Here is a 16,114-nt window from a genome sequence, read left to right as displayed (position 1 = left end):
AATATTTGTAATGAGTTGCCAAAGGAGTTTTGGGTTTGATTATCTGCCTCTTTTCCCACTGCTTTCATTTTTTTAAATTGTAAATGGTCAGCTTCTTTGGCTTGGGCTACTTCCTTTTTTTAGTTAAAAAAAATCTTAATGGCACCAAGTTTTCTACCTTAAAAGTAGCAACTTTTCATAATACTTTCAATGCCACATGTTATGGACCCAAACATAGGCCATGGGGCCTCCCTGGCACAGAGCCTGTAACAGCTGTGCGGTCCAGCCAGGCTCTGCAGCCACACAGATGTACTCAAATCCTAAGGAGGGAAAAACTATGTCAGCCAGTAAAGAGGGGCCCTTGGGCCCCTTATTCCCCAGATTAGTTGTTGGCGAGAGGGCACAGCCACTCAACATCAAAGCTTTGCAAAATGGTTTGCTCAAAAAATAATGATCTCTGCTTCACTCCCATCCCCCTTCTCTCTTTCGCCAACCTGTAGCATCTGTGTGCAATGCTTGCGGGGAGAGAGGTCCTTGGATCCACATGAATGTCCCACCTCCCCGTCCTAACACACACAATAGGCATGACTATCCTTAAAAGTGATAGGCTTGTGAAGCAGCCAGTTTACAAAGCGGTAAAAGGACATTTACTATTGTGCAAATTAGCCTGAGACTTTGGCTCTATCTCAAGGACATACCTTAAGATGATGTCAAGTTCTATTTATAGACCCAAGTGCATACTTCTGCTGTAGACACTTAGGTAACATCCATTATAGTTACGGATGCAAAAAGTTTCCATTATTGGCTCATGTTTTTATATGCTCATAACTTTCCAATACTATCACCATTGGGAGTGACATTTTCCTTTGTTATTCTATGCCAAATGCAAATGTTTTGGAGAAGGCTTTGACAAAATCCTTCAGCTGTTTCTAGGTTTGAAAGTGTGAAAAACTATGCTTTGGCCTGATGGTAAAATTCCAGCCACACTCTTTTGAATGGGACACTTGAAAAAATAGCTAGCTCAAAACCTGACTCAGCATGGTCATGGTTCTTGATGAGTACTATAGCTTTTGTTTGGTTTACACGTAATTATAAAACAACTTCATAGCATGCTCGATAGCATCTGTATGTATATCATTGCCCTCTGCTGGACGGAATCAGCACTTTTCAGCAGTTTCATAGATACTATAATGCTGACAGCTAATAAAGATTTTTATTCTTATTCAGCTCAAGTGCTCAGGTCTTGTGACTCGGATTGATTTCATCCCTGTTTTGCTGTGAAGCTCAGGGGGGCTATGTCCAGCACAGTTACAACCGTGAAGTTCCTAAGCTGACTCAGATTTATCATAAATTGCATGCCATAAAGTTTACAGGATGGCACGGTAATGTGTACACGGTAATGGTGCTGTTGATCCATAAGATTGCATTAATCCCTGGATAATTGAATTTCTGAGAGTGATCACAGCTTCTTGCCATCCCTAAAGCATTGTCATAATGGGATCAGCCAGTCTAATGATTTAGGGATAAACCCATGCACATGCGCACACACACAACTGACTGTTTTTTATAGAAAAATTGAAAATGAGTACAGAAAAAAGAATCATTACAGATCCAGTTTTGATCACACCAAATAGTCATTTTAAATATATGACTTAACTATATGTGATACATTGGACCCAGTTTCACATATAATTGATGGTGTAATATTCCTTTTTTTTTAATTAAAGTTCTCTCCTGAGAATCACAGCTGATTTTAAGAATCATTCATAACATCAATTAAAAACCCTTGACTGAGAGAGACTATGATTACAAGAACAAAGAACACTAAGGAATATAAGGGAATTTAATTAAAAGTGAATCTCAGTTATGAAAGGTGTGTCATAGAGTCATTTAAAGCCTTGTTACAGGAAAGCATCCTTATTCAGCAAAAATTTTAAGCATGTGCTTGGCAAATCGGTGGGATTGGAGCACATGCTTAAATACTTTCTTGAATCAGAGCTGAAAGCAGAGGAAGGGAATGATGACTCCAATGTTTTGTTCTAAGATCTGCCTCTCACTCACAGTGTACACTTGGATAACTGACATAAGCTCTATGTCTCAATCTAAATAGGAATAATCATGACAATTAATAGGCAGCAGCCTTAAAACAACCAAAAGGAAGTTTTTCTTCATGCAGCACACAGTCAACCCATAGAACTCTTTGCCAGAGGATATTGTGGAGATTAGGACTTCAACGGGATTCAAAAAAGAGCTAGAGAAATTGATGGTGGATAGGTCCATCAATGGCTGTTAGCCAGGATGAGTAGGAATGGTGTCCTTAGCCTCTGTTTGTCTGGAAATGGATGTCAGGAGAGGGATCATGTGATGATTACCTGTTGTGTTCACTCCCTCTGGGGCATCTGGCATTGGCCGGTTTTGGCAGACAGGATACTGGGCTGGATGTACCTTTGGTCTGACCTAGTATGGCCGTTTGTATGTTCTTATGTTTATGCTTAGAGGAAGGAGTCAGAAGGTTAATTACTTTTTTTCTATTATAGAGTGCCTCTGGGATCCTTGGGTGAAAGGTACTTTATACATGCATAATGTTTACAGGTATGAGTCTGTCGTTACAGATTTATGCAGAAAGCTACACTAAGGCCAAGTAATTTAAATAGCAAAATATTAAGTGAAAGACGAGACTGTCCTTTGCCCGCATGCATGAGTGTCTGTGTGAATGCATGCACAGAAGTGTGCATGTGAAAGGGCAGGGTGGGAACCGGGCAAGAAGCAGTTCAGGTGTAGCCCTGGGAAACAGAAACAGTTAAAAGATGGCTCTGCAGTGCCAGGCTCTGCATCATCCCTTATGCAGTGTCTAATAGCTACAATATAGTCATAAGTGCAAAACAGATCTTAGGCTGTGATTCAAAGCCTGGAACATATAATTTAGTAGTCCTATCTGTGCAAGGGAATCTTTGTAGAAGGGCAGGGGCACCGATGACAGAACTTGTTCCAGGGAATAGGCCTCCCCACTTTTTGACATGGACAGAGTTTGGAAGGCAGTGTTAGCCACCCTGCTCCCAAACTGCAAAAGGGGCAACCACTACAGGTGCTACTTCACACTCATCCAAGGCCACCTCCTGTCCCCCAAACTATAACCATTCTAAGAAGTGGAGGGAGCATGCTCCACCCGACACCTTCCCCCAAACGGAACCACTAAACCTGTTTCCATACAAAACTATCAGGCATATGACTTACACTATAATTTAGATCTGTCTCTTAATAGAATGAATCATCTAACACCAAAACAATTTTTTTCTTTTAAAAATCAGTGTTGAATGTGGTTATTTAGCCAATAATGTGGTTAACCAGGGTAACCTGATTTTTTAAAGAATTAACTATCACTCGCCACTAGGGTGTAGCAGTTAAATGTGAATCTTCTGGAGACAGAATGTGTCTGTGGGCTTTTGGGGGGTAATTAAAGTAATATACATATCTTAGCTCTGAATGTGTACCCCTTCATACTGTGTTTTTTCCCACTAAAACAGAAATTCATAGGTTTCTGTGCTGCTACTTTTATGGTGAAGGATCATTAAATATGACCGATAATTGCCAGCTCTCCAAATACGAAAGGGATTTTCAAAAGCACTCAGCTCAGCCTTTCTCCCAGTGAAGACCATAGTAGTTTTACCGTTAGGTGCAGAGTCCGATCAATGCTGAGTGCTTTTGAAAAGCCCACACTGAGGGTCTTTATATTATAATCTAGTGTTTCTCTTACTTTATTACATAAAATAGATACCTTTTTTAAACAGCAAGGCCTGTTAAATTGTGTGCTAGCAAGTTAATCACTTGGAACATTTAAAACTTGACAGTGTGCTACAGAATGTGTGGTAGAGAAAAAAACCTTTGCCAAAAAGGAGGGTTGGACTTAGAGGTCTTCACCCATGTGTATTTTCTATTGGATGTATCTGTTGGGAGCTGTTTTTACCCTACAGGACCCATTTTCTTGAATTGCATTAAACCAGAGTTACTCAACACATGGCACAAGGGCCGCATAAGGCCTGCAGCCCATTTGTTTGCAGTCCACGGTGTGGTTTGGGTTTACACGGGTTTACACAGGACTCCCACAGATGGGAGCCAAAACAAAAAAGTAGTCAATATATTGGTCTTGTGTTGATATGTGTTTTTAATGGTTAAATTCCTGGACTGTCATTGATCATTAAAAGTGCTGTCATATGGGTAGAAATCGGGTAAATATTGCATTGTGTTAATATCAGCAGAACTGACTTAAATGGGGCCTGCATGTTGTGTTGTCTTGCTTTAATCTTTGTATTCATGCCCATCAGTGTGAAAGAAGCTATTTGCATATATATTTGCATGTATATGCAACCACACTTAAGTTGCGGCCTTCAGCATGTGCTGTGTGTGTCATTGTGGCCCCCAGGGCTTCCAAAGTTGAGTAGCCCAGCACTACCGAACCTTATAGGTGCATACAGATCTCAGGACAGGCAGATCTACATGTTTGTTTCAAGCTCTCTTTACCTACAGGTAATGCTTAGAGCTCTGTGGTTCCACTCTTTTAAAAATTACGTTGTGTTTAATAACTGTCAGTGATTTCTGTATCAAATGTACTCAGTCTACAGGTGAAAAATCATTTCCCTCTTAATCATGAGCCATTCAATCCTACCTGGATCTCGGAGAGCCACATTTGGTGCTTTCCTTTTGTCATAGTAAAGTTCCTACAGGCCAAACTACTAGCACGCTCTCTGTGGTACTTGTTTCATGGGTTTACACAAGTGTATGCTTGGAATGGAGCAGTTCTGTTGGTGACACCCAAGAAGTTTGGAATCCATTTGTTTGACTCTGCAATGTTCTCTGTATGCTGTGTGTGGGGGGGGGGGGGGGAGGGGTTATATTGTGTATACACACACACACGCATTTCATACAGACACTCTATGTATAAATATATTTTAGATTGCAATTCGTGACTTTCTTACATAGAAATAACAATACAGGTAGTCCCCGGGTTACGTACAAGATAGGAACTGTAGGTTTGTTCTTAAGTTGAATTTGTATGTAAGTCGGAATTGGCGTCCAGATTCAGCCGCTGTAGAAACTGACCAGCAGCGGCTGAATCGGACATGCCTGGGGCAGAGCAGCTAGGGTGCTGCTGGGTTGGTCCCGCAGCGCCGCTCCTCGGCGCTACTGGACCAACCCGGCAGCACCCCAGCTTCTCTACCCCAGGCATGTCCGATTCAGCCGCTGCTGAAACTGATCAGCGGCTGATTCCAGGATGCCCGGGGCAGAGCAGCTTTGCCTCGGGCTTCCTGTAGTCAGCCACTGATCAGTTTCAGCAGCGGCTGACTTGGGGATGCCTGGGGCAGAGCAGCTGGGGTGCTGCTGGCTTGGTCCAGTAGCGCCGCACCTCGGCGCTGTGGGACCAACCCGGCAGCCCCCCAGCTACTCTACCCCAGGCATCGGCGAGAAAAGCCTGGTCTGCTGGGGGGTGGGGTGCACTAGCTGCGCCCCCCCCCCAGCAGACCAGGGAGACGCGGAGCGGCTTTTCTTGCCGTGGAGGACACGAGCAGTGGGACCGCGGCACATCTCGGCGGTCCCGCCGCCCGCGTCCTCCACGGCGAGAAACCCGCTCCGCGTCTCCTTGGTCTGCTTTGGGGGGGGGGGCGCTAGCTCCGCACCTCCCTGGTCTGCTGGGGGGAAGCTCTCCCCGCGCCGCCGGAGGTGGCGACAGTGTGGGAGGCACCCCGCACTAGCGGCCCCCCCCCGGTTCGTAACTAGGGGTCCGACTTAAGTCGGACCCACGTAACCCGGGGACTGCCTGTACAGTAAACTTCTGATAATCTGGCACCTTTAGGACCCAGGGGGTGCCGGATTATGAGATATGCCGGACTATCGGAAGGGGAGGCTATGAGGGATCTGGGGTGGAGTGGGGGGGGATGTGCCCCTTGGAGCTGCGGGACTAACCCGGCAGCACCCCAGCTGCTCTGCCTCAGACTTCCCCAAGTCAGCCGCTGCTGAAACTGATCAGCGGCTGACTCCGGGAAGCCTGGGGCAGAGCAGCTGGTCAGTTTCAACAGCGGCTGAATCGGGGAAGCCGGGGGCAGAGCAGCTCCAATTGTCTGGCTGCCCGGAGCACTTCTGGGTTCCAGATGGTGCCGGACCATCAGGAGTACCGGACCATTGGATGCCGGACCACTGGAGTTTTACTGTATAATATTTCCACAAAGTATAAAATAATATTCCTGATTGTGGTACATTGCCCAATCAATAGGAATTGTTTTGTAATGCACTGAAATCATTGCGACTTTAAGGCCGTCACTCTGTAAAGGGGCACCTCAGGCCAGGAGAAACCAGGGCCTCCTGCTGGCTCCTTTCCCCAGTGAGTGGCACTAGGGGAGAAGCAGCTGGATCTGCTTTCAGGATACTTGGCGGATCCAGCCACCGTGCTGGCTGGCCTTTTCGAGGCTGTCATCAGATGTCAATGATGATGTCAAGCGTTGCCCTCCGAAGACTGTTGCCAGCTCGGGAGAATAAATATAACTTTGCTCATCTCAAATATATGGACTGTGTGTGTGTGTGTGTGTGTGTGTGTGTGTGTGTGTGTGTGTGTGTTTATACAGGTACAAACACACAAAATATGTAATTTATGCATGTGGGTTGTGTTAGGCTTGTTTCAAATCTTATGGTTCCTAATTCTCTCCTACTCCCCCCTCCTCTGAAGAATCAAAGCACTTTTCAAAGGACTTAATTTCCATGCTTTGGAGCTCGTGGGCAACCATTCAATAAAAGCAAAATAAGGAATGTGGTCATGGTTCTAAAAACATTTCACATTCCTCAAACTGATGCCAGTTATATGCACTGACAGTAATCCTGTCTAATCCCCCCACATTTTATCTTTGTACACCTGCTTCTACTGTCTCTCTTATCAATTTATTATACTTAGAGGCAGAACTATACAAGAAGGTAAGGCAATGGAACAAAAGAGGCATACATCCTTAATGTACTGTGTAATAATTTGATATTGTAGAAAAGAATTGGGACATGTTGTAGTTCATTGTTTACAATCATCTTTTTCTATCTTTTGTGTGTGTGTGTGTTTTATTCGGCAGGTTAACTGAAGCACACCGAACAGCTGTCAAAGTCATAAGGCGAATGCAATATTTTGTAGCCAGAAGAAAATTTCAGGTAACAAGTAGGGATGAGTGAGAAAAATGTGTGTGTGTGTGTGTGTGTGTGTGTGTGTGTGTGTGTGTGTGTGTGTGTGTTTGTTTAGGGGGGAAGCACTGGGATGGACCTTGAAAATGCTGAATGGGTAAATTTGCCCTTGAGCACAAGGCTGGGAAAAAGCTTATGTACTTAAACACTAGACCTCCTGCTCTCGACATAGGGGCAAATTTCACAATATGTACAGAACTCCCAGTTAACAGCAGTGCGTGCTCCGCAACACTCAAACATGCAGCATCTCTAGACTCGGCTCCATCATTGTTTTTCACTTACCTTTTAGTGACAGCATCTTTAATTAAAATGATCAGGTTTTTTTTCCTTTGGAATAAAATAATATGCTCGTGCAGGTTACTCAGCTAACTGAAAAGACTACATAGAGGATCCTGCTACAGCGCAGCTGCCTATGTATTATGATGATCATCTAGTCACCATGAGAATGTCTAGAGAACAAAGTGTGTGCACTAAAACAGACGTAACTGGATTGGTCGTATATAATAGAGTATGACTTTCAAAATCATGATAAAGGTTTTCCAAAGTGGCTAGTGGTTTTGAGTGCCCAACTTGAGACATATTAAAGGGGGCCTGATTTTCAGAAAGTAGTGTGTGTCCACTGTCTGAATGGTAACTTTCTTTCAGAATGCTCAGGTAACTCATCTAAAAATTAGAAGCATACAAAATCACTTGTCACTTTGGGAAATCTTTTTCATTCACCTGCCTAAATTCTACTTTCCTAACTTCCCATTATAGTAGTTCTTTATTATTAATTTAACTAGCAGATTTACCCAGCATTTCTCGGATTCTTAACTCAATTAATTTGAGGGTGAGGGGAATAAAAAGAAAATGTACATGCTTTCTTTAGATGACTGTATTTTTCAAAAATACAATGTTATTTTATTAAGTTAATTTTAATAAATATTTCTAAATGGCTATTCCATCACGTGTGCTTTTTCTTCATTCCTACAAACTCTTATCTTTCTCTATGTTTTCACATAAAAGGGTTGGGGTCAATTTGGTTTCCAATAACATTGTCTTCTAGTTTTCAAGGCTTAAGCATTGATTTCGCTGTGCCAAAACAAAGCACTACTCCAAAATTCTCCATTTTATCATTTTTCTGTAAGGTTTATTGCGAAGCAATCACAATCTAGGTTCTTTCTGTTTTTCTGACTCATCTTGGTTCAGTCTCTTTCAGCATTCACTTAGTTAAGTCAATTTTGAGGCCTGTACTTGCTTTAGTGATTCTGTCTCTTTTCTGTTTAGTTTTATGAGTAGTAATCCCATTCCAGGCACATCCCATTTTCCTGGCACAACCAACCCCTGATCTTGCTTTAGGTTAGGAGAAGAGGAGGCTGTATACTGAACTCAGTGGTCCAAGCTTTTACCATTTAAGAGGAGTTCTTGATCAAACTCTCTCAAATATCTAGATTATGGTTTACTTCTTGTAATAACTAGCGACCAGATTTTCAAAGGTGCTCAGCACCTGCAACTTCCATTGAGTTCAACAAAATACAGGCAGTCCCCGGATTACGTACAAGTTAGGGACTGTAGGTTTGTTCTTAAGTTGAATTTGTATGTAAGTCGGAACTTGTACATATTGTAGGGGAAACTCTAGCCAAACATTTCTCCAGAGCTCAGTTTTATTCTCCCACACCTCACTTCCCTCTGTCCTTTATTCTCAAGCTGAGGTGTCTGCTGAGAAAAGCCGCTCCGCGTCTCTCTGGTCTGCTGGGGGGAAGCAACTAGTGCGGGATTGCCTCACCCCGTTTGTAAGTAGGGATCCGATGTAAGTCGGATCCATGTATCCATACTGCCTGTATGTGGATTTTCATTCCTTCTGAAAATCTGGCTACAGGTTTCCCACACAGTCCATTAGCTAATAGCTTTCATGCTATTTGTGAAGTGATATAAAAAATGGAAACCTGTATGGCCAACATGGTTTCCAGCAAATTTGATGTAAGCTCTAATATTTACCCACAAGGGTCAGAACGTAAAACCAACTTGCAATGTTCTGAACCCACAGACCTGAGTTTGTGACCATTTTTTTAAAGATATCCTAGAAATCTTTGGCTATGTCTACACTGGCACCTTTTTCCGGAAATGCTTAAAACGGAATACTATTCCGTTTTCAGTTTTTCCGGAAAAGGAGCGTCTACATTGGCCCCGGAGTTATCGTTGTAACGAAGCGCTTTTCCGGAAAAGCGCGTCTACATTGGCGGCACGCTTTTCTGGAAAAGCAGAAGACCGGAGCCATTTTGAAGAGGGCAAAGGCCACCAGACCTTTCTGGGGGCGGGGCCAGAGCGCCGTTCAGACACGTGGTTAAAGGGGCCTCGCCGGGCAGCCGTTGGTCTCCTGCTCTTGTGCCTTCGGGCCTCTGCCAGGGACTGACACCCTTCGCAGGGTCTGTGGTTGCCCTCTGACTTTTGGGGACACCACCCTTTGGCCCTCAACTGCTTTTGCCTGCGGTTTTTTTTCCTGCCCTGCTCTGTCTGCTATGGAGCCACGGGTGGCCATGTGCCTGGTCGGGCCCCTGTTGGGGCTGTACAGGTGGCTGCGGCTCCTGCTGCAGGCCAGTGCCATGCTGTTCATGGACCAGGAGGCAGAGATCGCCTTGGACTCCCTCACCAGGGAGGCCCTGGCAACCGTGTGGCATCAGCACCCGACCGTAGACCGGCCCATCTGGAGTTTGGAGAGCAGCACCGACTGGTGGGACCGGGTGGTCATCGGACGATGGGATGATCACCAGTGGATCCGGAATTTCTGGATGAGAAAGCGGACCTTCCTGCAGCTGTGCACCTGGTTCACCCCCGCGCTGCAGAGAGCCACCACCCGGCTGCGGGCACCCATCCCTGTGAAGAAGAGGGTCGCCATCGCACTCTGGAAGCTGGCCACACCGGACAGCTACCGCTCGGTGGCCCAGCAGTTCGGGGTGGGAAGATCAACCGTCGGAGTGATCGTCGTGGAGGTAAGTCCCAGGGGGAGTGGGATGGAGGGAGGGTGCTGCACTCCAGGCCCAGGGACAGCCAAGACTCCCGGCTGGGTTGCCCAGGGGCTTGGGCCGCCCCTCCCTTGCACAGGGAGCGTACCTGATTCCAGTCATCTTCCGTCGAGGGATCTCCTGGTTGTTCCTCTCCTGAGGCCCGGAGGGACCAAAGGATTGAGGTGGCCAGCAACACCACCAATCGTCCTCCCTGCACCTAGACTATGTTTAATTATCTGTTGTGTGCATCTTGTAACCGTTCTTGCTAGTTTGTTATCTATGGGTATGTCTACACTACCCTCCTAGTTCGAACTAGGAGGGTAATGTATGCATACCGCACTTGCTAATGAAGCCCGGGATTTGAATTTCCCGGGCTTCATTAGCATAAGCGGGGAGCCGCCATTTTTAAATCCCCGCTGCTTCGAACCCCGTGTAGCGCGGCTACACGGGGCTCGAACTAGGTAGTTCGGACTAGGGTGCCTATTCCGAACTACCGGTACACCTCGTTTCACGAGGAGTAACGGTAGTTCGGAATAGGACCCTAGTCCGAACTACCTAGTTCGAGCCCCGTGTAGCCGCGCTACACGGGGTTCGAAGCAGCGGGGATTTAAAAATGGCGGCTCCCCGCTTATGCTAATGAAGCCCGGGAAATTCAAATCCCGGGCTTCATTAGCAAGTGCGGTATGCATACATTACCCCGCTAGTTCGAACTAGCGGGGTAGTGTAGACATACCCTATGTAAATATAGTTTGTGGTTTACATTTTACTGAAAAGTGTCAGCATTTATTTCTGCGCCACAAACCACTGACCACGTACGAAGGGCCCCCCCAGTGATAGAGTACAGATTTCGTTCTCCACAGTTTGCCACCATGTTAAATTTAAGTGGCTACTTGGCATCTCACATCATTTCGTACACTACCTAGAGTTACACAATACCCAACACAGGAATGAACAGCAAAATAGAGAACTGTTTATTTACAAGGGGGGGGGGAGACCTTCAACTGGGACAGGAAGGGGGGGGCAGTTACTGGGATGGGCGGCCCCTGCGAGCTCTCCTCTGGGGGCCAGCCTGCCCACGCTGGGCAGACTGCGTCGGGGCAGGCTGCACGCGGAGGTGGCCAGGGGCAGGGGCAGGGGCAGGGGCAGGAGCTGGGATGGCAGGAACAGGGGCAGGAGCTGGGATGGGAGGAGGCATGAGCTGTGCTACGGGAGGGATGGCGGGGGCCTGGGCTCCGCCCATGCCATAGGGAATCGCATGCACAATATGTGCCGTCAGCGTGTCCATTGTGGTGCGCATCCCTCGGCATTTGTCCAGGAAGGCAGCCCAGGCGTCCTGCCGCCACTGCAGGTTCCCCTGCACCCGCTCCGCGATGGAGGCCTGGATTGCCTCCACGGCGTTGATGTACCGGCGAAGCATCTGGTCCCTCTGGAGGAGCCTGTGCCTCCGGGGTTGGCCTGCTGGGGGTGCCGCTGCTGCCGCAGTGGAGGGTCTGGTGCTGGGTCCCGCTGCAGGGAAGAGAAGAAAGGATGGGTCAGTCAGGCAGGCCGTCCACTGTCCCCACACCGCATGCCCTCCACCCCTGAGCCCAGGTGACCCCACAGTTGTGTGGCTTGGGCCCACTCGGTTCCCCTCCTGCCCCCGTGTTGTACATTTGCAAGGGGGACCGCCCCTGGAGTAGGGTCCCCCATGCAATACTGTAAGCACCGGTCTGTATCCTGGCCCCATGGAGGGTGATTGTGCTGCGTTCACTTGTGGAACTCCCCGCCGGTGGAGTGAAAAGCATTGGTCTAATCACTGGTGTTAGACAGGGAGCGAGATGCATCCCCACGCAGTGCCTGGGAGCACATCTGGCAGAGGCGGTCTGGGCTCTCAGACCCCCTCGCGTGGGATATCTCCTGGACGGAACCAGAAGAGTGACTGGGTGGGGGATGTTCCATCCTTGCAGCAACACTCAGGGGCCCTTCCCCCTCCCACTATCTCTCCCGCAAGCCCGGTAGCCCAGGGACATGTGTGGCCACAGTGGGCACTTCCCTCGGGGAGGCAATCAAAGCACCGGGAGCAGGCGAGGGGCCCGGTGGGGGTCCACGGTCACAGGACCGTGACGCTGCGGTGTACCCAATAGCAGCTGGCTGTGCCTCACAGCGAGGCATGGGACAGTGTGCCGTTCTCCGTGCTGCACCCTTAGTGGAGCTGCGGGCTCTGGGCTGAGTCCCTGGGGCCCTGGCCGGTTCCAGCCGGCATCCACCCTTTCCCCTGGTCCCGCCGAATGAGTGTGTGAGCAGCACGGTCCCAGGCGTGCCCTGCAGTTGCCTGCCGCGGCTACGTGCCGCTCGGTCACCAGGCTGCACATGGTTGCACGTGCTGCTTACTGCCTCATGCCACGCAGCGTGCAGCTCACGTGGCCTGAGTGACATGCTCTCCCCCTCCTCCCTCCGGGCACCTGCCCCCCCCCCGCCCTCCGCCCCCCGCCTGTTGGGAGTGCAAACTGCACAAACTCACCAGTGGGTTCCTCCCCGGCGTCGGCCTCGGCCTCGGAGGAGCTGCTGGAGGGGACCTGCTGGGCGGTGGCAACGCTGGCCTCCTCACCTCCAGACGCGCTGGCGCTGTCTTCTCCCTCCCCTGGCTCGGTGGGACGATTGATGGGGGGGCGCTGGCAGGTGTCCACAGGGACAGCTGGGGCTTCCAGGGCTGGCTGGCCCAGAAAAGCATGGAGCCGGTCGTAATAGGGGCAGGCATCGGGTCCTGCCCCCCTTCCGTCGGTGGCCCGCACATACCCCAGTCGCAGCGCTTTTACTTTGGACCGCACCTGCTCGCAGTTGCGGCCGGGGTGTCCCTGCTGCGCCAGGTTCTGCGCCAGCCGCGTGTACAGGTCTGCATTGCGGCGGTGGGACTGCAGGTCGTGGAGACCCTCCTGCTCCTGCCAGAGGTCCAGGAGGGTCTCCAGCTCCCTGTGGGTCCAGAATGGGACCCGGCGTTTCCGGCCCCTGGCGGCTTCCTCCCCTGCGGGTGCAGGTGGCTCACCACCTGCAGCTGCCATGCTGGGCTCAGAGGTGGCTCTTGAGCAGCACAGCGCCACGTGCCAGAGCTCAAGCTGCACGCTCTCCGGCAGGCTCCTGCCACGGGCGCCCAGCAGCGTCCAAGCTCTGTAGGAGCTCGGGTTACCAGGAAGTCCAGGCTCCTAGGGGGTCTCGCGGCGTCCAAACCGCTTTTTTCCGTTTCTTCTGCTTTTCCGGAAAAGCTGTCTACACTGGCCCTTTTCCGGAAAAGCTTTTCCGGAATAAGGACTTATGCCCGAGCGGGAGCAGCGTACGGTTTCCGGAATAGCAGCTGATTTTGTACAGTAGAGCGTCGTTGCTTTTCCGGAAATTCAAGGGGCCAGTGTAGACAGCTCGCAGCTTATTCCGGAAAAGCAGCCGCTTTTCCGGAATAAGTGGCCCAGTGTAGACACAGCCTTCGTGTATTAGATGAGATTGGCAAATCGATATGCAGATGATCATGTGGTCGCGAAACAGAAGCCAAAGTAGAGGGGAGTTTGAGGTAGATTTGATGAATTGGGATACAGATAATGTGTTTCAGATACGCTTGAATGTCTTTAATGAAAAGATATTGAATTTGAGATGGATTTAGAACAGAAGTGGGCAAAAGGACCTCCGGGGGCCATATCCGGCCTGCCAAGTGGGTGGATCCGGTCTGCGGAGACCCTGCTGCTCCCTCACCCCCAGGCCTTAATTGGCCTGGGGGCGGGGGAGTGCGCAAAGCCTCCTCCCACCCTGGCAGGAGCACGTGGCCCTTTGAAGCTTCCTTAGCCCTGCCCAAGCCCTGTGAGGAGCCCGCAGTACTTCAAAGCACCACATACTCCTTGTAGGGTGGGAAAAGGCTTCCCATGCTCCCCGGGCCCTGATTGGCCTGGGGGTAGGGGGGCATGCCAAGCGTCTTCCAGGAAGGGGGAGCAAAGGGGCTCCCCCAGCCCCAGACAATCATGGTCTGGGGATGGGTAGGCCTGCTCCTTCCCATTTAGGCCCCGTCCCTTCCAGGGTGGCCCTGGGCAAAAATTATTGCCCACGCCTGATTTAGAATGTTGAGTTCAAATGGCCCGGATCAAGGTTAAATTATGGGGGGGAGAGTGCAGGATGGGGGAGTTTGAGAATTGCTTGCAGGGCCAGCATTAGGGAAAATGGTGCCCTGCAAACTTGCACATTGACTCTCCTGACCCACTACCTCCTCACCATACCCCCCCCATTTCTCCTGGTCCCTGCTGCCTACCCAGGCTTTCCACCCATCCGTCCTGACCCGCTGTCCCCCATCCATCGCCTCACCCATCACCTCCCCACCCCAGTGCCCTGAGCTCCCTTCTGCAGCCTCATGACCCAGGCTTGCCCCACTCCTTGCCTCTACGCCACGGCACACCCCTGACCCTGTCACCCACCCATAAGATTGACCCTGATTACTTGGGCTCAGGGAGTTTTACATTTGCCAGATTTCCCAGGGGGTTTTCATTATTTCCTTCCCTAGTGGTACTGTTTATTGTAGTTTTTTTCAGTAAGAACTTGGCCATAGAGTGTGTTTAGTCGAGGCATGTCTGTGGACATTGTGCCAGAAGCTGGCAAGGGGATAAGATGTTCAGATCTAAGGAGGGCTATTGGGGAAAATGAAAGAAAAAGAGTACAAGTAGAAAGATTTTTTTTTTGAATCGTGATTCTTTCCCAACTTTAGACTGGGCTCATGCAGCATTCAATGTACAGTACTTTACAAAGCAAGGCTTTAGTGCTGATGGTTTGGTAGCAGGAATAAAGAGAGTTTTAAGGGGGAAAGTGGAATTGTATTGGGAATGAGGAGAATTAATTATGTCCATGGTAACCCATATTTAAAAATAAACACAAAAAGCCTAGTACATTTAGGCACTGGGCCATGCATCATCTTTAAATAGAGAGTGTCCAAAAGAAGGGAGAGAGGGTTAGCCAAAATGCACTCAAAGCACCCCTGCCAGTCAATCTAAAGAGTAATATTGGCACTGTTTCTCTGGGGAAAGACAATGGCCCACTTTTCTGGCCAGAAATAGTGATGTGTCAGCGTCTACAGCAAATGTAGCTGTGAACAGGGGGAAAATTGGCAATAAATTGAAAGCTTTAAATGCAAACACACACACCCCTACACACAACAACAAAACTCTGAGCTGTGTTTGAAAGCAATGCTATAGGTAACGACGGACTGAGGAGCATGAGGAGGGTATTTTGTCATTAACAGTTTTTACTTCTTCATTTTATGGGATTTGTTTCCACTCCAGTTGCATGCTTTTTATTTGAAATTTCTATGTGGCTGCCTTCCAAGCATGACTCCAACACATACTGTAGGTGTTCTGTGCATATGTGCACTGGTGCATGCTAATGGCTCTGGCTGAAGCTGTGGCAGAGTGGAAACAGACAACAAGATGACTAATGAGCTGTTTTCAGTTATTTTCAATTACTAGATTTGCTGTGTACCTTTTTTTTTCTTGATCCAAAGCCAAAACAGGGACATCTTGCCCCATATTTCCTACTGGGTTGATAGCTCTAAAAATGCTTATATTTTCAAAAGCAGATCAGCTCTTCCCTCCCCTGATTTGTCCATCTGCACCTTTTATAATCACAGAATTTTATGCAAATTATCCAAGCTTATTTTTATACTCTGTCTCACCATCCATATTCATCAATTTGCTGTTAGTAGCAGAGCTGGACTCAGGCTAAAACTCCAGGGTTTCTCTGACTTTTTCCTTGTTAAGCCTTTTTGCCCATTTATCTTCACTTCTATTTTAGCCTTAGTTCCTTTTTGCACCTAGAACTGTTGGGTAGATATGGGCCCAAGCCAGTCTCAAATCCAAATAGTCAAGTTTTGAGGAATCACCTGTCTCACCAATGATCTAGACCAAAACCCTTTCACTACACTCATTTCATTACAAAGTTTG

The 16,114-nt window shown here is 48.6% G+C and overlaps 1 protein-coding gene across 1 annotated transcript in view; it reads left to right on the top strand.

Annotated features, from left to right (window-relative positions):
• Window positions 1-16,114, top strand: part of LOC102453877 (potassium voltage-gated channel subfamily KQT member 1-like) — a 723,768-nt gene that overhangs the window by 414,643 nt on the left and 293,011 nt on the right. Inside the window, exon 13 of the mRNA XM_075901205.1 lies at window positions 7,083-7,158. Within this exon, the coding sequence (XP_075757320.1) occupies window positions 7,083-7,158 (76 nt within the window). The remainder of the gene's footprint in view (window positions 1-7,082; window positions 7,159-16,114) is intronic.

This window comes from Pelodiscus sinensis, chromosome 1 (assembly GCF_049634645.1).
Source record: "Pelodiscus sinensis isolate JC-2024 chromosome 1, ASM4963464v1, whole genome shotgun sequence".
NCBI lineage: Eukaryota > Metazoa > Chordata > Testudines > Trionychidae > Pelodiscus > Pelodiscus sinensis.
The sequence above is the reverse complement of the archived record's forward strand: the minus strand, read 5'-3'. Positions and strand labels throughout refer to the sequence as shown.